Genomic DNA, 22,741 nt, shown 5'->3' on the forward strand with positions numbered 1-22,741 from the left:
AAAACTCCTATATGTTCATTAAATACGAATTACAAAGTAGAGAAGCCGTCGTAATACAAACTTACACCTCCTATGTTTATAAAACAAATAACATGTGTTGAAAAAGACAATCTTTCGACCACCTTATGTGCTCTGTTTTGATATCGTCGAAATAGTTCCAATGTTTTAATGAAGCACCACACATAAAACACGTCACACAGTCTTCAATACCCGTATAGAAAAATCCGTTACTGGCAAGTTGATATGGAGAATGAGGATGATGTTTAGACCAATGTATAAACGTATCCACGCGATTGCAGCACTTACCTAACGATGGATGACGTGGTTGTATTACGTTTGTGATGTGTCGAACGCAATCAGTTTCACAGGACATTTCAACTTTCCATAAAGGAGCAAACGCACTGTAGGCTTTCGGATAAGAAAAGTAGTTTTTTAAACAAGGTTTCTGTCAAACATACTTTTGCCGGTCTTTGATATAAATCTTGATCTCACCTTTCACTTTCTTCACGATGAATTCTTGAGTCAATCCTAAACGACAGACTATCTTTTTAGATGTGTCCTCACTGACAATAATGTCTTCCCTCTTGACGTGGTCGATGTGTGCCTGTGCCATGAGTCGACTGCTAGCTGGTAATAAATGCTGCTTTATATAGTACTTCTCACATGGCCGAAATTCATCCGTTTCGGATGAAGGGTCGAAAGTCGTGGGGGGCAAAAGGGACGAAAGGGACGAAAAGGACGAAAAGGGACGAAAGGGACGAAAAGGGACGAAAAGGGACGAAAGATGGATGAGAGGGACGAAAAGGAACGAAAAGGGACGAAAGGGACGAAAATCGGACGAAAAGGGACGAAAGGGACGAAAGGGACGAAAAGGGACGAAAAGGGACGAAAGGGATGAAAGAGACGAATTGGGACCCTTAAAATTCATCTACTAGTGTAATGACGTCCATCGTTTACCTGTGTTACAGTAACAGATACCTACACTACAGTACAGGTGTAACCATCAGTGAAATGACGTCCATTGTTTACCTGTGTTTCAATAACAGATACAGGTGTAGCTATAGGCGTAATGGCTTCCATTGTTTTTCTCTTGATTTTTCTTAGAAGACAGTTTGAGCAGGTAAATTCAAAGACCATAAAACAGAATTCTAGTATAATGTTATATAAATGGATAATTAGTAAATTTAACATTTTAAAATATTTATAAGTTTTTACCTAATAAAATTAAACGATACTGTGGTACAGAGCCTTCAAACGGCCAGCTTTATCATGATTGCAGCTGCCATATCGTCGCAATTCCGGTTCTGGACCTATTTTATGAAACAGGTGTTTGACCCAATCACAAGCAAGCTGATCCAATATTGGCAATACATCCTTGGCTATGTCATCTTAGCGGGTCTCATAAGTTTCTGTGCCTGCTACAGATACGGTCCAGTGACAGATACCCGCAGCCTTAACCTCATACAGTGGTTTATACAATTGGTTTCCCTCATTCTTATTTACCATGGGACGCAGTTACCTGAGTTATCTGTGATCATTATTGTTCACTTACTAGCACTCTATAATATTCCAAAAGGATGGTACATGAATAGATTCACATACTATCTCAGGTTAGTTGACGACTTTCCTACTCAAACATTTAACATATTCTGAGATTATGTAGATGTACTTTTTCAAATTATGTCGATGTTGTTTGTTGGTGTTGGCCATTGACAATTCCTGCAAACAATTCTTGAAATCGGTGTTGCGGTTTTTGATGAGAAGTCAAAAATGCTACTAAAATAATGATATTAGTGGTAAGAGGACAGGGATGAGGAACCGACACTTTATACTAATATTGATGTCTTTTCTTCCCCCGCACTGTAGCTTTCTTTTCTTATAATTATGACTTTTCCCCGTACTTTAGTTCCTTCACTTATCTTTTCAAACGATCATTTCAGACTCTTGTGAAAAAGAAGGTAGCAAAATAACTATGACATTGAAGACTTTATAGGTTTTTAGATTTGTAGAACTTCACTAATATTGAAATTTTATACAATTAAGGGTTTACGCACCTAGCCTTCTGTTTCAACCGTAGTTTACACCAATTTAGATTTCGACCAGTAAGCCCCTAAACGACGAGTCCGCGAAGGACGAGACAGGTGTGTGGCGTAGATCATTTATGCGTTACATACTGTATTTACTACTAATTTTAAATGTACAATATCATACTGCGGACTTTTTAACATGAATAAACTTGACATCATTCATCACTGGATTCAGGTTTAAGTTTTTCACATCGAAGCGTAAGTTCCTGACGGAAGACGAGTACATCAAACAGACCAACGAGGAAACCACAAAGGCACTAGAGGAGCTCCGCAGCTTCTGTCAGAGTCCTAAATGTGATACATGGAAGGTCGTCAGTCACCTGTCCACACCTTTAAAGTAAGAATCTGTACACATACACCTTTCCTGTCATTAATATTCTTTAATGTAAATTGTTAATCAGGACAAAAGTCGTCTTCATGAGATTGATTCCCATTTTATATGTTCGTTCTCGGTAATATTTTATAGCACCATTGCTAGACGTAAGTCTGGAAATAATGCCAACCATTGAACCACTCATTAACCGACAACGGTGAAGATTTTATTTGCCATTCATTCGCAACAAAACAAACTCCACACCCCTCCCCCTTTCTTACAGAAGTCATACAGAGTATTATTTTGCTGTCTTGTATTAGCCATGAAGTACGATCTGAATTCAATAGTGATAAAAACAAAATGGTTCTATGACTTACCAGGGCTCGTATTCATAAAACCGTTTTCATGCTTAAGCATAGATTTTGTGTTCAAGCTCAATTTCTTGTTCCAGATATAAATGGAGAATCGTTTCATGAATACGGGCCCTGGCACGAAGTACTTTTCGAAATTGCCCCGAAATTGTTTTTTTCTTATTATTTGGTTTGTTCTTCTTAAGCGGGACTTTATATTCAGGACAAATGCAAGTAAACTGTATGTGTGAACAATGCAAAACGACACACAGACAAACTAAAAGGTTACCAAGGGCTGTTCTGAAATAAGTCATAGCAATTACATCGAGACACTGTTAAAAGGACACAAATTAGTTGTTCTAAGCAACAAACGAAACTTAAATTTTCATCTGACTAAGCTTGTAATTTTTCAGGCTGATTCGATGTCTACGACGGTCACCTTTACCTCTGATTGTTCAGTTTTTTGAGTCAATTCATTATCACTAAAAATAAGATAAAAAACCAATTGCTTGTGTTTACAGGTTTGCCAAGTTTTTGGAGGTAGATTCCTGGCACGTTACAGATCATGAACTACGAGAGTATGATAGTGGGCCTGAACCAACACCTCCGGTCGATCCAGACTCGTCAGACGAGGATGAAACCTTAGTTTAACTGAATTCCTTTGCATTATAGATATTTGTCACCTCACCTAAATCAAAGTGGATCTGATAGAATAATTTCATCAGACATGAACATCATGAAACCACACCATCATTCCTCGACTCAACTTGTCAGAAAAAGGATTTTGATATGTGATATCGTTGCTTCTTCTTCTGTTAACGTACAATCCTAGTTGAGAATCACGTACTGCGCTTTAACATATATTGACCTGAAAATTACAATGACATTGAAACAAAAATCACGAGTTGTGACATTTTTTTTCATTTGTTTCATGTTCGCACACTGTTCCAGAACACTTGTTTTTAAAGAAGAATATTTTGTATCAGATACATTGGCTGTCTACCAAACGCAGCATTATATCTTCAATTTTCGTATCCTTTGCTTAAACTTAAACCACCGTGGAATTCGTACACATTAAGCATGGACTTGGGAAGTTCATAAGGGCAAAGTGATTCATAAAATACTCTTCGATGCCTATATAATTATATATAACAGCAAACTTTAGCTTGCTTATGCGTAATGCCTCTTGCAAACCTTTCCAGATTAAAGTTTATTGCATAAGTGTTGAAATTCACACTGTAATGTACTTCCGCAGATGTACTTGCTGTTATTTGGCATGGAAGTTCCCAAGGGGTCAGTCGTTCTATTTTTTTTTATCGGCAAATGATGAAAATCACAAAAAAAATTCAATCAAATGTTCTACCAAAATGGTGATATTTGGTATGTTTTGTTTTGTTTTACGAAGCTTAAGTCAAACGCTATTGTTTCAACCTTTTTAGAATGAACTGTTTTTCGAATAGGAGATCCATGCTGTTCTGACAGCTTTTTTGTCTTCGTGCTTGACTTGCATTCCACGAAATATTCACGATTTGCTTTCCTTTGTTAAAGAAACACGAATTAGCACACAACTATCATTTCCCACCAAATAATCACTTAATTTTTGCTTAATTATGTCATAGTCACAACTTGTTGGCATTTCACCTCCTTGTGCAATGTGAAAATTCGGGACAATAAAACGAAGCAGTAAGCCTGCTATACTATTCATCTATCCTTGATACCCAAGTGGTTACGCTCACTTTCGCTCTCTGCACCCCTGGAATATGTCATAGCAAATTTAAGGCACACGGCTAGCTATGTGATTGGCTACGCTGATACCTGTCCTCTGAATGTTAAAGAGGCGTGACACCCGACTTAGAGACCGTCAATTGTCCCTTTACGAGACCGAGATGTCTAGGGTGGCGCACACCGAGCCTTAGATTTTGCTATGACATATTCCATGGGTGCAGAGAGAAAACATCAGCGTAACCCCTGGAGTATCGAGGATGATTATCATCCAGTTTGGTCTATAAAGCTTATCACTCGAGTGATAAGTAAATTTATAGATCGTATCCTTCCTTAAAATTGGTGGAGACCCAGTCGTGTTTCTTGTTTCTTCAGATTGGTCAAGTGATTGACTGGAGAAAAACGATTGATGTATTTTTATAAATAGAGTTTTGTCTGATCCTTGTGGTTTGTTTGAGATAATATTGTTCTTGTTTTAGATATATCCTGTTCTGCTATCTTCACGTATGCTAAGTTTCACCGACAACCTTTCTTTTGGTAGTTGCGGGATTAAAACGTCGAGTTCCTCTAGATCTGTAAAAACAAGAACAAACAGTCTGCTAGGCGATTCTGTCTCCTTGCTGTTTTGTTGTTCTCACACGTGTGGTTGCGCCTGTAAGGCTTGGTAATAGTTACAGTACGCCAATGATGAATAACACTGCACCATGCTTCCACCGGTTGTTAGGTACGTCCTTTTCTTGGGGGAAAAACTGTCATAGTTGTATGAATGCATTGCCTGTGTATACGAGTCTCGATCTATATCCAAATTTTGCTTGATCTTCTCATAGTTTCCTCTGTTGTTATTTCGTTTCTCAGCTTTATTTTTTATTAAGTAATCTGGAATACGAAGTCGAACAGCAGATAGCTTTGATAGTTTTTACCAAGTACACCGTCACTTGCCTTATTTAGGAAGAGGTCGCACACGTCCAAATTGAGCTTGAAGCTGTAGTACAGCTGTTTTCGGCAGAGTTTCACTCCCTCTCATATAGGCGTGTCCATCACGCTTAGTACTACTAAGGGTGTCTACTTTTATTAACCATCTCATATGACTCTCCGGTTTCTTGTGGCTGTTTCTATTAAGATTTGTTCAAGAATTCTAGGAGGTGAGTATGCCCAAACTATCATCAGTGGCATTAGTTCATTTATTTGCATTTTGCTTGATTCGTGTTCAGTCATCTCATGATAATCAGAGGTGACCGGCTGGAATTGGTCATAATAATTGTCATTATTCAAAATTTAATAATATATTTCCTATATCCATCATTCTACTTTTTACTTGTGGCACTTTCACGTCCCAAAAGTGATCTTATGATTACCTCCGATACCTATTTGATTCGCCCCACCGCTGACTTCCTGATTCTTTATTTCTTGTTTTGGGGTTCCTTCTTATGTTCTGATGGCAGGGAATTTTGCAGTGCATTCTTTAGGTAAGAACGTTTATCAGGATCTTAACCATGTCCTCTTTATCTAGCTACACTTACGTCGGTCTGAATTTGACCAACTCATCTTCTTCCTCATTGGTCATTTTGTCTTTCTTTTTCAATTATTGATATTTTCATGGTGCTCACACATGTGCCTTTAAACAAATTAAATAAGTTCTCAGTCAGTGACCTCTCTAACTCTTTTATCTCTAGTCTCTGTTTCCAAACTATTTGTTGCCTCTTCTCCCTCTGCCTGCTGTTCTTATTCCTGGTCCTTTGATTTCTCCACCTTTCCAGTACAATCTCTCATTCCAGCTCCCTCCTTACTTTCATTGTTTGTGTATCTTCCTTGGTTATTATCGTGTCTTCATTTCTAATGCATCTTTTGTCTGTAGCCCAGATGTGTATTCCATTCAGTCATTGTAATGATATTACTATTCTAACAGTACCCATGTAACTCTTTTCTTTATTGAAAAGCACTAAAAACTGGTCCACGGATGCAAATCGAAATCACTTCAGCAGTTCTGTTCTAGCAGTCATGTAAACTAGCATAAGCTTACTTGGACAGGTGAGCTAATAAAATCAGCCTTTAGAGTCAATGACAAAAAAAGAAAACGAAAGCCAAACTACCAATAAATTGCTGTTTATTTACGAAAGTGTGGCAAAACAAATCATTCAGTATCCAAATGGATATATTCAACGTTTAGGACTTTTGTTCTTATACTTAATCTAACCGTAAAGATTTCCCTGATTTGCAATATAAATATATTATATATGTTCTTGACTGTTAAACATTCACTACTGAATGATCAATCTACTCATAGCTTTCAGATAGACTGAACTCAACAAAGTTAAAATATATCAAATTCGCTAGATATACAAGATCACATTAAATGTATATAAATTAAAAATAATAAATATCTGATGTTTCAGAAGATTGTCAAATGAAAATAACTATTCAGTGTATTGCTCAATATTATGCCGATTTGCCTCAATAATTTCTACTTTGACATGATAATACTAAATGTTAACAAAATCACGTACACTTAATCTGATTCCAAACAAACAGTAAATGAAGATGAACATTACCTACATTCACATCAACATCCTCTCCTACAAAACACATCACAACAAGAAATAGCACAGAAAAGCAACCCTCCAATTCCAACCACTACATCAGCCCTATGTAGGTATCACTAGGGTTGGATAGAATAGGAAGGTCTGCATGCCTTTATAAGCGATAGAAAATATATATGATGCATTCAAAAATATTCCTTGAATGTTTATATCACAGGTCAAAGTCACCAGAACAATTTGCTCTTTAGTACGAGTGGTGTTATCTCCCTTGATCTTGTTGAACTTTGCTGCCTGACTGATGGATCCCTATCTTCCAGGCCTGGATTACATGTTCATTGAGGAAAACACCCGAGGATAGTTCTCAAAAAATCCCTAAAAAAAAAGAAAATTAATCAAGTCATTACTTCAACAAGAGTACCGCAGGGCGGAACAATATGCGCTCGTCGAATGCCATATAGTGTTATATACTTTCTTATATTGAAATAAGATCTGCATCATTCTAAGCTGGTTAGCTGACATGCTATAAACAAGAGGCACCTTGATATCTAAGCAATCATTGCAAAATATTCTCCAAATGAGATCCAAGGGAGTATGCCAGATCCCACTGCCAATTCTTTTAGTATGTCTGTATTTTCATGCCCCGCAATCTAATGTATGGTTATGGGGTGGGGATCTTAACTGTTTCCAAGCTGTGACTCAGAAACTAGATCCCAAGGGTTGTTGTCAGCCCCACCATTTGTACAATTTTGAATCCCTGCCTCCCATGAATGCTTCTGACCAAATATGATCGATATCCATGCCATAATTCTACAGAAGAAGTCGTTTATAGCAATATAGCCAAACTGCCCCCTTTTGGTCTTGCCCCTCAGCCCCCTGGGTGGTCAACCCAACCATATGACATGTACAATTTTGAATCCCCACCACCTAGGGATGCTTCCAGTCAAATATGGTTGATATCCATTTCTTAGTTCCAGAGAAGAGGTCGCTTAAATTAATATAGCCCAATTGCCCCCTTTTGGCCCTGCCCGTCAGGCCCCTGGGGGCCAGACCCACGGTTTATACAAAATTGGTTCCTCTTCACCAAAGGATGCTTCAGACTAAATATGGAACAAATCCTTTCATTCCTACAGAAGTAGAAGGAGTTTAAAGAATTTGCTATGTTTCCACTATTTGGCCCAGGCCCTCAGGCCCCAGTGGGGCCAGACCCACGGCTGATACAAAATTGGTTCCCCTTCACCGAAAGATGCTTCAGACCAAATATGGAACAAATTCTTTCATTCCTACAGAAGTAGAAGGAGTTTAAAGAATTTGCAATGTTTCCTCTATACGGCCCCGCTGCTCAAGCCCCTTGGGGGGCCAGACCCACGGTTTATACAAAATTGGTTCCCCTTTACCCAAGGATGCTTCAGACCAAATATGGAACAAATCCTTTCATTCCTGCAGAAGAAGAAGGATTTTAAAGAATTTGCTATATTTCCCCTATTGGGGCACGCCCCTCAGGGGCCAGACCCACGGTTTATATAAAATTTGTTCCCCTTCACCGAAGGATGCTTCAGAATAAAAATATGGAACAAATCCTTTCATTCCTACAGAAGAAGAAAGAGTTTAAAGAATTTGCTATGTTTTCCCTATTGGGCCCGCTGCTCACGCCCCTTGGGGGGCCAGACCCACGGTTTATACAAAATTGGTTCCCCTTTACCCAAGGATGCTTCAGACCAAATATGGAACAAATCCTTTCATTCCTATAAAAGAAGAAGAATTTTAAAGAATTTGCTATATTTCCCCTATTGGGCCACGCCCCTCAGGGGCCAGACCCACGGTTTATACAAAATTTGTTCCCCTTCACCGAAGGATGCTTCCAACTAAATATGGAACAAATCCTTTCATTCCTACAGAATAAGAAAGAGTTTAAAGAATTTGCTATGTTTTCCCTATTGGGCCCGCTGCTCACGCCCCTTGGGGGGCCAGACCCACGGTTTATACAAATTGTGTTCCCCTTTACCCTAAGGATACTTCTGACAAAATTTGGTCAAAATATGCTCTGTCGTTTATGACTTGTAGTGATTTTTAGGAAAAATTGACAGACGGCGGACGAACGAGGGACACCGCAGCATGGCATGGGCAAGTGAATGTAGGAGAAAATCTCTGGACAAAAAATCAAATACTGAAATAAACAAAGGGCAATAACTTTTGCAAAAATTGTTGAATCAAATTCTTTTCAAGTGAACACAACAACATATCATGATTATTTAGCCTACTAAGTTTCAAAGAGATCAGTTGAATAATGAAGGAGGAGATTGCCGGACAAATAAAAGTTTACGCCGGACGGACGACGCCATACCATAATACTCCCGTCAAATTTGATGGGCGTATAAAAAAAACCAACAGATTTTAGTCAGATAGTAATATTTTTTTATATGAAGATTTTCCAAGGCATATGCTTTTAACACTAACCCCTAGAAGATATTCTTGTGTGATTTTACCTAACTTAATCTAATTTTGAGACTGGTACTCAAAAATGACCGAAATACAAACTAAATCCACAGGGTTCACGAGATATTTTCTACACAAGTTTTTTCTCCAAAAGTGGTCAAGTGTAACTTTGACCATTACACCTGGACTGTTAAAATCTAATCAAATGTAGAGCTTTATGTAATTTTACAATGGCATCAATGTAAATTAAATCTGTTTAGGAGTTTATGAGATATCTTATACACAACCTTTTTGTTAAAAACTTTGAACACACACACACCGAAACACTGACAAAGTGATAAACATACACCCTCTCTACTTAATTGGGTATATGGGTATAAGTGTATAGTTTAGCACTTGAGTGAGGGAAATATAAAGGCGGAGGAAAGGAAAAGGGAGAAACCATATGGGGAGGGAAACGGAGAGAATTTTAGGGAAGAAAATAAAGGAGAAAGAAGGAAAAGAAATGAGGACATGTTGGAGGTATAACGAGTGTACATAGAGAATAATACATGTCTTTTTCCATATCACACCCAGTATCAACCAGAGACTGCAATATCAGCCCAAGGGCCGAAGGCCCGAGGGCTGATATTGGTCGAGGGTTGATACTTGGTGTGATATGGAAAAAGGCGTGCTTTATTCTGTTTATTACATATTTACTAATAAAAACTACTATCTTATGATTTAATTTTCTTTTTGAAATATTGAAAAACGAAAAAAAATCCATTAGTGGTCTGATATGGGTTTTGCGGGCTGATACGGGTTTTGGGGTGTGATATGGCGAGGGCTGATATGGGTTAGAGCAATTGTGTCGTATCGCATATACAAAAAACCTGTATTTATCAGTATGTAATAAATACCTGGAATAGCTTGATACCCTGGTTGATACTGGAGGTACAGCACATCTCACGGATGGAGTGCATGCTAAGCTGAGGCGCCCCAATATCAATGGTTGGCATCCCTAGCTTGGCAGACATGATCGGACCAATGGTAGAACCACAAGGCGAGTCATTTTTCACCACAAAGTCCTGGCACAAGAGAAAAAGTTAGCAGTACCCTGTTATATAATCATTTAAGAAAAAGATAATAAAATAAACACAAGTGAGTGGGCCTTACTTAAATATACCCCTCACTCCCGCATACTTGGCACAAAAACACTAAACTTCAAAGGTTGACAAATGTTACCCTTGACCTTATCCGATGTCTGCCAAAGTTTAATCAGGTGTAGAACTTGATGTTACCTTACTATGTTGTAAATATAAACTAATCCTGTTACAATCTGTAAAATACAACTGAAATTTCATGGCTTTGTATGTAGTGCCTCATCCTCGATATCCAGGGGTTACGCTCACTTTCACTCTCTGCACCCCTGGAATATGCCATAGCAAAATTGAAGGCTCTCAGTGTGCACCGCTTTGTGGATGAGACAAGAAGGCTAGTGTGATCCTTTGATATACATCAAAAGAATCTCGCGGTTGCGTAACGGTAAAACTTACTGGCTTTGAAGTCAGGCGTCACTCCTCTGTAATCTTCAAAGGACAAGTATCAGCCTAGTGATTGATCAGGTTTTTTTTACCGGACACCAATCAAATAGCTAGCAGTGTGTCTTCAATTTTGATATGACATATTCCAGGGGTGCAGAGAGCGAAAGTGAGCGTAACCCATGAAGTAAAGAGGATGGTAGTACCTATAATTGATCACGAAAAAGCAAAATTGCTAAATAAAACCGCTTTTAGTCATTTGCTCAAATTTTTCGGATATTGAAATACTCATTAAATATGTGCTGAACATTGAACTTTTCTTGGTAATATGTATCCTCCCTGAAATTAATTGAGGTACTTGGGTAATATGTATGCTTACTAGGATTTTCCTGATTTTGATAGATATCATCAAAACACACTAACCTAGAAGATTATAGCAAGTATTAAAATTGCACAAACTATGCCAAACATTAAACTTGAGCTGGGCATGGTCAATATGTTTCCTCACCAAGATTAAAAATATATCAAGTATTAAATGGATACTATTAACAAATCTGATTGCTGCATGCACCTTAAATATCTATAGATCGAGCCAAACATTCAACTTGAGCTTGTTACCTGAGCACCAAGTAATATACATCCTCATCAAAATTCATCACAATGTTATCAATTTTATGAAATCATTCAAAATCTCACATAGGATGCTGATGCTGTCGCAAGGCATTACAAAATTAGCGATACCTGTGACACCATTACAGGTTACACCAATTGGATGCCAACAGTGAGGGAAAACCAACACCTATATCGTGTTCCATGTTATTCATCTGCAACTTTCCGTGGCCCTGAGTTTACCTACCTGTAGTGGCACACCAGCAGTCTTGGCCACCTCTCTCAAGATAGCAGTAGTGATGGCTGTGGTCGCGTAACGCTGGTTAGCGTTGAACTTCACAACATATCCCTGTCAAAAAACGGTGAGGAAATCAACAGGTGTATTGTTTATGTTGTACAATGTAGTAGGGCATAACAACATAAAACATTGGAGGGAAATGAAACCTCATAGACATAGATAGACATAGATATCTTACAGTAAATTTAACATTTAAAATCTGATTGTAGACATGAAATGACATACAAGTGAGTCAATGTCATCTAAACAAAATCAGTAGCTCATAAGATAATGACAAATTATACTTCTGAAGGCTCCTCCTTTTTTTGTTGTTGATATTTCACGTTTAAAATTTACATACAATTTAAATGCTTTACATTTAATGAGAAAGAAATTGTTAAGTAAAAAGGAAATATGCTAGTATTAAAAAAATGATATTATAAAACATGTAGAGATTTTGTGTTGATATTTATGGTAAATGTTCAAATTCCCAAACTCTATCTTCAAAGTCTGAAGTTTTTAATAAACAGCCAATCTCACAGCCTACCATATTAAGCCTTTTTTTTGCAAGGAAGGTTAGTTGATCCAAGTTTATCTGACTAGTTTCACTTTGTATGAATAAAGCTTAATAAAAAATACTACTACTGCTAAAACAGGCAGAGATATCTATTTGAGGTCACTGACATTTGACCTCAAACTATGTCTTTAATTTCTGGGTGAGGATTCCATATATTTGTGACCATCTAGTAACAAGGCTAATGTGTTTGAACGGATGAATATTCTTAGTGAAAAAAAGGTTTATAAGTGTTTATCTGGTGTATACTGGTAAGACACTACTGACCTTGTGTAATCCTGGCTGGTGGTTACTCTCATGTTTGTCTCTAAAATCAGTTTTATTATTCATTATATTTTAATTATCACAAAATTGTAGAAATTTATTCTTAAAAAAGTGCTGACTCCCAAATTATACTTCTGAAGGCTACTGCTTTTTTTTTTTTATATTTCACGTATGAATTTTACATACAACTTAAATGCTTTACATTTAATGAGAAAGAATTTGTTAAATAAAAAGGAAATATGCTAGTATTAAACAAGAGGCCCAGAGGGCCTGTATCGCTCACCTGAATATGTTTGAAATAATTGGTATGAAGTAAAGATATATCACTCCATTGTAGGGGCTGTAAGTGCATATGAAATTTCAGAAAGATCCATCCAGTACTTGAGATATAGCGAATTTTTTTTTCAAAAACAGCCCCGCCCCTATGCCCATATGGGGATCATACCCACCGTTTATACAAAATTGGTTCCCCTTCACCAAACGATGCTTTATACCAAATTTGAACAAAATCCTGTCATTCCTAAAGAAGGAGAAGGATTTTTGAAGAATTTGCTATGATTCCCCTATTGGGCCCCTCCCTTCTGGCCCAAAAGGGGCCACACTCACTGTTTATACAAAATTGAGTCCCTTTTGCCCATGGATGCTTCAGGCTAAATATGGAACAAATCCTTTCATTCCTACAGAAGAAGAAGGATTTTAAAAAATTTGCTATATTTCCCCTATTGGCCCCCGCCCCTCAGGCCACTGGGGGCCTGACCGACAGTTTATACAAAATTGAGTCCCGCTGGCCCAAGGATGCTCCAGACTAAATTAGGATAAAATCCCTTAATCCCTTAATTCCTATGGTAGAAGAAGGATTTTAAAGGGTTTTACCTCTATTTCCCCTATTGGGCCCCGCCCCTCAGGCCACTGGGGGCCTGACCAACAGTTTATACAAAATTGAGTCCCACTGGCCCAAGGATGCTCCAGACTAAATTAGGATAAAATCCCTTAATCCCTACGGTAGAAGAAGGATTTTAAAGGTTTTACCTCTATTGCTATAGGGCCCCGCCCTCTGCCCCAAGGGGGGGGGGGCCACCCACCATTTATAAAAAATTGAGTCATCTTGACCTTAGGATGCTCCAGACCAAATTTAGTCAAAATTTATTTGGCCGTTCAGGACTAGTAGTGTTTTAAAGGAAAAGTTGACAGACGGACGCTGCGGTATGGCATAAGCTCACCATGGTCCTTTGGACCAGGTGAGCTAAAAAATGATATCATAAAACATGTAGAGATTTTGTGTTGATATTTATGGTAAATGTTCAAATTCCTCAACAGTGACTTACGAGTAGTTGGGATGGACTGCATGAGCTTGGTCTACGCTCAGCATGTAGGACTTGGGCATTGACTCTTCAAAGGCTGTGCTGCTCCCCCCGGCACTCAGGCGGCGGAGGACAAGCTCCTGCAGGGTGGATGCTGCACCCTGGGCACTCTGGGAGCCCACCTAAAAATAAGAAAGGCATTGCCAAGTTATAAATAGATATCAGTTTTCTACTACAGCTTGTGGTGTAACTGTAAAATTGGGAGCGATATTCCTCAATCAATGAAGCTTCAGATATATATTTCAGAATGTGCTCTCAAGCTGGTTAAGTAAATTAAATGTGAAACTTAAGAAGTTGGAAATGATATAGACTTAACACTCAATAGCTATGGAAGAATGTTTAGTTTGGTGGCCTGTAAGCACAATTTTATGAGGTAAAGAGCATCTTGACTCTACCAACACCTGACTTTAAGGACATCCTGTCTCATCAAACAAGATTATACTGTTTATGCAAAAGACATGAAATTTGGGTCAATGTGCTATTTTTAACAATAACTGAAAGTGGATAAAAACCATTGTTATAATGCTCCTTATTAAATGTTAGGCCTGCCTTGGGCCTGCCTTCCACTAGTCATACTATTGTAGGAGTGATGTGAGCATCTTACCTCTTCATTGTCAAACAGACAGATGAGGCGGATGTTTGGGTCTTGACTCAGGCTGTTTCCCTTGCATGACTCAATCAAAGCCTAAAAATGAGTAATAACAGCTGAAAATTATGTAATACATGTACAAATAACATTGTATATACATCCAATAATGCTTAATTTGTTTTTAATAAAATACAGTTCAACCACAGCCACACAATGCTGGACTGAGGGGGATTGGGAGAAGGAAAATGTTCATAAATTAGCAATTCAGAAAAACACTAATCTTTGAAGTTCAGAAGTTTTGGATATTATTACCTCAGTGGCACAGTATGCATTCAGAAGATTATCCAGTCTAGGTGCAAAAATGAACTCTTCAAGGATTCCACCGATAGCCTGTGAAAATGAGCATTATATGATTTAAAACCTTACCATTGTACTTGTTTTAGGAAGAAATATACATACTCCTTGCTTTATCTTGCTTTGAACACAATTTATGTAATTCCTGTTTATATTAGCTATTCACTGGTACATGTACAATGAAAACAAAATATATACATAGATGTGTAACAATTCTTTAATTTCATTATTTTTCACATACATTGCAAAAGCTAAATTAAGAAAAACAAGAGGCCCATGGGCCTTAACGGTCACCTGAGTCTACAGTATTTATTTTTGTTGTTGAAATATGTNACAGATTGGTAATAACCAACATTTATTATTTCAAATAAATAATAACTGTATGCAAGTTTATCATAAGCTTACATAGTTATATACATTTTCTGAATAATATTGATGAGATGATCATCATTTCTGGCTGTTCTATAACATGTAACTTACAGCTGGTTGTGTGTCGGCAAGGCAGAGCTCAAAATCCAACATTTGTTCTGGCTGGATCCTGAGTTCATCACAGATCAATTTTACGAGTAATGGCTGGTGTTTAAGGCACTGTTCAACACAAATAACAGAAACTTGCTGTTCTAAGTACCTGTATATTGTTTCATTGTATCTTTATCAGGCAGATGAGAATAATGTAAAAAGCCAACATTTTTTTATCCGCTTTATTTTTCTTCTTCGTCACCTTTGAAACGAAAATGAATTTAACAACAGTTCAGAAACTGATAAGGTAATGTATCGAGAGGTTGAATGACTTTTACAGTAAATAAATAAGCTGTGTATCACACAACAATACCACAATACAAATATATCATCCTACATAGTCTTAAACTTTGCTCTGTTTCATAGTCAATACTGTTGGATTAGATTACTTTGATTTTTTTTATTACTTTAAAATTACGGCCTAGAATTCTACCAAATTATGTGACCTCAAAAAAATACATGGTAATTTGTTGAGTTGATGCTTATGCTGAAGATTTTCTGTGATATCATCAAACAACGTATGTGGGAGGAGTCAGTAATCCATGTCAATTTTAAGTCATACAGTATGTTATATACAATATCGTTGGACTTGCTGTATGTTTATTTACGCTATATTTATTTTATGATATCAAAGCATGAAATTACCCACTTAAATTACTATCATGAATTGAATAGCTAACGTAATAACAATTAATTGCATCTATGTACCTGCGAACGTTCTAGCACCGTTAAATAAGCTGTAAAACTTTAGCCCTGTAAAATTCAACAGTTACAGAGTAACAATGATATAATACCTCTCATTTCATTTGCCACGATTTGCAGGATTCTCTTACCTTATTTCTGATTACCTGACTAACATATATATCATTATGTAATGTCAAACTCACTCATAACAACAATGATAAATAATGATAATTTGAGGTTCTTATATACCGCTATACCAAAACCTTGTTCGTAGATCGTCTCAAAGCGGCTCACAATTTATTGTCCGTGGTTATAAGGCCTTTGCAACCAGCCAATATCTTTCTCAACTCCCTGGGGAGCATACAGCCGGTCCTGCTATTTCGGCGCTCACAGCTAGCATTCAACAATTCAAGCACTGCCCTACCACATACTCATTATCAGCTGAGTAGACTGGAACAAGCAGAGTAAAGTATCTTGTTCAAAGATACAACACAGTGTCGTGGCGTGACTCAAACCTGCAACCCTTTGGTCACAAGCCTTGCATCCTACCACTAGACTACTGTCATAACAGATGACAAAGTTACGTTACAAAAATGGTGACAGTTTAATTAGCTTTTACTGTATACAGTACTAAAAAACCGTCTTTTGAAAGAGGTGGTCTCTCAATACAGACTTTACTGTACACAAGAGAGTATGTACCTGAGGAGTGAAGTCTGGAACATCCGACTGAGGTATCCCAGTATCCCCTTGGAGCTCTGCCTGTACAGCTGTAGCCAGGACTGGACACCTACATAAGAAATTTCACTACTTAAGTAAGAGAAACATCAGATAATTAATGAGAAACAAGGCAAAGTACTGTCAGCAATATACAGTCTCCTACCTCGGGACAAACTTGGGTATCAAAAATAAACAAAGGGCAATAACCATGTATGTAGTGGGGCACAAGACTTGAAGATCGAATTTCAGTAAACTCTGCCATCCAAAGATGTACTTGCACATACATTTTGGAAAGTCTTCATTGAGTAAAAAACCAACACAAACAGATACAGCAACATATTTTTGGATGTTGTATTTGTAGGAAAACTTGCTTTCTTTTATATTAATAACATGTATTATTGTTTCACATTATCAGGGAAAAATTTAATCTGAAACATCTAACTAAAGCAGAGATGCATGTATTTCTATAATTCAGTTTCGTTTGAGTATAGAGTCTTATCCCATTATGTAAGGATCATTTAATGAAAATCTGATTTAACTCCACTATTAATTTACAGAGATGTTAATTGTTTGAAGGTTTTGCCATTAGTCCCTCTATGAGCCCCTTGGACAGCCTCTTTTTGAGTATAAATTCTGATCTTCATCACCTTTGGATGATTATTTAAAAAATATGTGAAACTCCATTGGAAAGTTTGAGAGGAAATATTTTGTGAAGGTTTTGGTTATGGTTCTGCCCTCAGACCCCCTTTGAGCACCTTGGAGTCAGCCTCTTTATGAGTGTAAAATCTGATCTCTACCATAAGCTGATGATTACCATGAAGTTTGATCAAATTCTGACAGACAGTTTCTGAGGAGAAGTTGAATGTACGGTTGTTTATGGACAATGCATCATGATGGAAAAAGGCAATCATGATAAGTAATCTGAGTAACTACGGTGACCTAAAACTGTCATACACTTTCAGTTCACGGAGTCTCTAGAGTGACATTTCTAATGCTACAAAAGTTTGGAGATATATTTTCAATAACTCTGTTTATATAATATCATTTTAGATGATTTAAAATTTTACTCAACATCTATACTGCTTTAGATAGGATAACAGCATTTTGCATAAACCTGTTAGTTTTCACATAGATTTGAAATATCAGTCAAGGAAAATATGGTCCTCTTGTTCAGGTTTGTAAATCTTGCAAACAGCCCTCAAGCGCAAAGATAGAAGTCAACAATAATCCTATGTCTTATGTATCTCTTACACAAATATGCATTTGAATGCTTTCCCATGAAAAAGATAGATCTCCACAGTCACTTTAGATCACTTTTGAAAAACATTTACATTTTGCCCACTACACATTGGTTTCTGTATAAACATAAACAAAACTCTATAACCAAGTCAGCCTTAATATGGACAATATTTACCTAGTTTTTCTGCTGTACTCAAAGTCACATTACTTACACATGGGATTCCTTATTGGGGCCAAACTTCTCATTATGGTCCCTCATCAGGTGGATACAGATGTTGGGCACACGTAAGATTGGACGCTCAATATGGATAAGTCGGTGATCAACCTTGTCCTTGTTCTATCAAAATATAAAATCATCTTCAAACACCCTGTCTTCATATATATATATATATTAATATTGAAAATTTTGAAATCTTGTATAAACACATAGAGGCTACCACCCAACATTGTGTCAATGTAATTGTATATCAGTCAAAAGTGGAAGAGTTTACTCTGGCAGCCGGATCACAACAGATGCTGCATCATTGTAAAGCTTCCTGCAGGCATTTCTTTTCAGGAGAGATAAATAACTACAGTAGGTTTACGTAAGAAAAACTTACCCTGACAAGCACACGTCCAGCAACGGTCAAGTCTCGGTCAAACCAAGTGTGCCAGATACCTCCTCCGTAACACTCAACACCAACCATCTGGTATCCAGACTTGTTCTTCTTAGAATCTGGTTTTACCTGATAACAAGACAACAATAGAATTCATTCCTCTGTTTGTCCTAGTCACAGTGTTTTATCAGCTAAATTTGGGAAAGGTTACCAGTAGTTTAATACTGTACTTGAAATCAGTAGCGTTATTTCAAACGGTATCAGAGAAGTTACAGTCAACAGGCAGATTTTGAAAAATTCCAACAGCTCACCTACATTTTCAATGTAAATAAATATGTCAAAAATGTTCACCTATCCTGACATAAATTCTACTAGCTCCAGGTGTCAGGCTACCAGAATTGTACAGCCATGAAGTATTCTTCATATCAAGATATACAATAGATTCTGTTTGAATGTTTTGTTTTCAATAGGAATGAGGATGATATATTTACAAAATCTTGGGACCATGAAGGGTCTAGGGCAACATGGGTATCTTAAATTGATATGGTACATAACATTTGAAGGAATTTAATACAAATACTTCTAGGAATTGGTCTATTGAAAAAGATGAAAACTTATGTTTTCAAAGAATCCATGTTTAAAATAAATATATTCATCAATCTGCATTTAATACCTTCAGACATGGACTATCTGTGTGAGCTCCAACTACACTGAATCCATTGCCTGGCTTAAACTGTCCACCCACAGCAAACGCAATGATGGTCGACTTGTTCCTGGTAAGGAAATACTGCAAAACAAGTTCATATTCAATAAAGAAATGACCACAATACAACATGATTCTGACCCACAAGATTGTCACCAAGACATCTATCAAATATCTTTTGTGATGATGAATATAATTAGTTAGGCCTCGTTGATTTTAAATTGTTGACTTAATTAAAGGTCTGGATTAAATGCAGTGATAATGCTCATGTAAATCTGAATTATTACTTGGTAGGTTATGCTAAGTAATTTTTATTTTTAAAAGGAACTATTTACTTAAGCACAAACTATAGGTATAATGTACAAGGTATCCTGTATCCTAAAATCAAATCCCCGTTTACTAAACAATATGTGGCCTACTGATGAGGACACAGTACCGGTAGTCCTTATTCTCATATTTCCTTGATTTACAAAAGATATAACTGTATGAAACAACATCACTGTTCCTCTTTCTCTTACTGAATGTTAAACAACAGTGTCCCTTGGGTTAGTCAAAATGTCTATAATACCTAGAAACTTGCGATCTATAGGCATATTTAATACTGGTAAGACTTAAACAACATTACCAGGTACTATTTCAAAGTATGCCTTCTCACCTTTTGCTGTGGTTTAATGTCCCATGCCTGAGTCTCATGCAGTTCTTGGAAGCCAGAACTCAGCAGCATTTTAGAAACCTCATCTACAGCTGTTGACACAAAATAAGGCAGTAAGGCAAGTTCTATGAAGACATCATTCAAGTATTTATATACTTTAACTAAATGTATGTGCTACAAAAATAATTAACAACTTATCATCAAGAATTTAATACTTAATACTTGTAGTACAACAAATGTTTATTAATATGTGTAAAAGGGATGGATTGCCCTGAATTTTTTTCTTTGTCGGCACTGTTGCTTTTACTTCCTTGCCAATATATCTATTTACCTCATTCACCCCTGAAGACACATTTGAACTCCTCCAATTGAAAGGTTGGAATAGTTCATTATGAAATTTCAGGGGTGAACGAGTTAAGTAATATGCATCCAACGAACATTTGTTTGTTCGGTTCCAGTCCCCATATTGGATCATACTATCATAATAACTTATGAGACCTATATATATGAAGTATATACATACACATAAACAAACATAATACCTTGCAAGATAAAGACAAATCCAAACTATATTTCCTAATTATTTACCATGAAATGGAGATGGACTTTTGTTGATGTAGGAGATGAATTGCTTGGCTGCACCCAGAACGGTTTCCTTGGAGGCTGCCTGCAAAAGCCACTCAGGAATTAATTATGTGGTTGCCAAACTTTTTACCATCTGCTTCATCAGAGATTATCCTATTGTACTCATGAAAGAGTAATACCAGGACCCATTTATTCAAAGTCTTATTAGCTTATCGATTCATTCAAAATGTGTTTGTACTTTTATTTGCCTTTTTTTATGTAAAAGGAGTGGCTATTATCTGCCACAAATATAATTGATCTTTCTGTATCTTCCCAAATGTTATTTGAGTTTTTTAATTTCAAATTTTTTAAACAATCTTCAAGACAATTTTTGTGTGCACAACTGAACAGGCTTTGATTGATTGTATTGATCGACTTTAATATCTTGTAAAAGAGGAAATAAAGAATGTACTATATATATCAGAACAAAAATCTGCCACATTCACTACCGAATCACCATTTTTTAATGTGTTCGCCCTTGAACACCACTGCAACCCAAGTTCTAACTTTCTGACACCATAGAGAGGGCCAGGCCACCGACACCATTTGAAACAGGTATGAGAGTACATGTATAAAGTTTTCCCCCAGCTTTCCGCAATTCATTCAGTATTGTGTGGGCAATTCCCTCCAACATGAAGCTAGAAGTTGACCATAATCTCATGTACACTAAAAATCTGTCACATTTGAACATGGCCGGGAAATGAAATGAAAGAAATTTTGTTTTATTTTTGCAATAGTAAGCCTATTAGACATGCTTTTTGAATCACACACATAAGTCTATAGCCCAGGTTTCCTCTGGCTCTTAACACCAGAGACATTTTGACAGATAGATGTCTGTGTAAAAGATGTGGATTCATTAGGTTGCCTTACAAGCGTCAGCTGTAGGGAATTTCCCTTTAGCTCAGCGGTAGAGCATCGGGCTGGAAAGCCAATGGTTGCGGGTTCGAGCCCCAGCGACGGCACTATCTTTATCAGGTTTGGCACAACGGCGCATATGGGTAATAATCCTGCATTTGGGTAACATCTTTGTATGTCATGGTTGAATGCACTTCAAATCTACTTTCACTATCCTATATAAAAAATCAAAATTTTGTACTTCACTTACGTTATTGAAAATCGCCATATCTATTGGTTATTACAAACAACTTTTGGTTGAACAGTTTTCGGTTTTGAAAGTATTTCACGACCTTTGAAGCCTTAGAAAAGTCGGGACATCTTAAATCACGAAAATGTCAAAACACGAAAAAACGTTCAACCAAAAGTTTGTTTATAATAACCATATAAATAGCGATTTTTAATAAAGATAGTGAAGTACAAAATTTTGATTTTTTATATAGGATAGTGAAAGTAGATTCGAAGTGCATTTAACCATAACATACAAAGATGTTACCCAAATGCAGGATTATTACCCATATGCGCCGTTGTGCCCAACCTGTTTATCACTATTCCTCGTCCTACTACATCTGCGGTGTCACTACAGACTAGTCGTAGACACCTTGCAGACATACTCGGGCTAATAGGCCTACTGTAAAGTACAGTACAGATGCCTGTCATGATTTCTTTGAAAATTTCTTCTGGATAAGTGTTCCTACGAAATGGACCTGCAGTGATAAAGGTTTTGTAATGAAAATAAGTGCGGTAAAAAGAAAATAGGCGTTTCAAAATAACTTCGCCGACAATGTTGCTATGGTCTCGATAATAGACGCCGGTAAACACGGTCATGTGACCGAGATTGACATTGACAATGGATTTGCAGCAAGCACTAGCACAAGGGATATCATGTTTGAAAACAATCAGAATATTATCTGTGAAATCAAAATAAATGTTGAGTGTGTGCGGTACCGCATTAACAACCTGACAAGATATTTACATTAAGATATTTGTTTAAGTTGAAATTGAAAGTACACACCATTTTCGTTGATCACTCTGAACGATCACTCTTCTCTTGTGGAGATAAATTTCTTGGAAACTGAGACTAGCGTCCTTCAAACGTTTCAATCGGAGGCATTTATAATAG

General features: G+C 37.1%; 2 protein-coding genes across 2 annotated transcripts; one reads left to right on the forward strand and one right to left on the reverse strand.

Moving 5' to 3' along the window:
• The first annotated feature begins 1,269 nt into the window (after window positions 1–1,269).
• LOC110443078 (nuclear envelope integral membrane protein 1-like) lies at window positions 1,270–3,401 on the forward strand. Its single transcript, XM_021487060.1, has 3 exons — window positions 1,270–1,610; window positions 2,263–2,424; window positions 3,272–3,401. Exons 1-3 carry the CDS (start codon window positions 1,270–1,272, stop codon window positions 3,399–3,401), a joined length of 633 nt encoding a protein of 210 aa, XP_021342735.1.
• Window positions 3,402–6,559: 3,158 nt separating this feature from the next.
• Window positions 6,560–22,718, reverse strand: LOC110443045 (aspartyl aminopeptidase-like). The gene is made up of 15 exons (XM_021487012.1): window positions 22,634–22,718; window positions 20,689–20,767; window positions 20,104–20,192; window positions 19,419–19,532; window positions 18,749–18,874; window positions 18,362–18,486; window positions 16,893–16,980; window positions 15,471–15,578; window positions 14,949–15,026; window positions 14,652–14,732; window positions 14,012–14,169; window positions 12,690–12,729; window positions 11,819–11,920; window positions 10,342–10,509; window positions 6,560–7,381 (listed from the first exon to the last, which is right to left on the reverse strand). Exons 1-15 carry the CDS (start codon window positions 22,634–22,636, stop codon window positions 7,334–7,336), a joined length of 1,407 nt encoding a protein of 468 aa, XP_021342687.1. The 5' UTR covers window positions 22,637–22,718; the 3' UTR covers window positions 6,560–7,333.
• Window positions 22,719–22,741: the final 23 nt, after the last annotated feature.

The sequence above is a fragment of the Mizuhopecten yessoensis genome, unplaced genomic scaffold, assembly GCF_002113885.1.
Source record: "Mizuhopecten yessoensis strain PY_sf001 unplaced genomic scaffold, ASM211388v2 scaffold716323, whole genome shotgun sequence".
In the NCBI taxonomy this organism is placed as follows: Eukaryota; Metazoa; Mollusca; class Bivalvia; order Pectinida; family Pectinidae; genus Mizuhopecten; species Mizuhopecten yessoensis.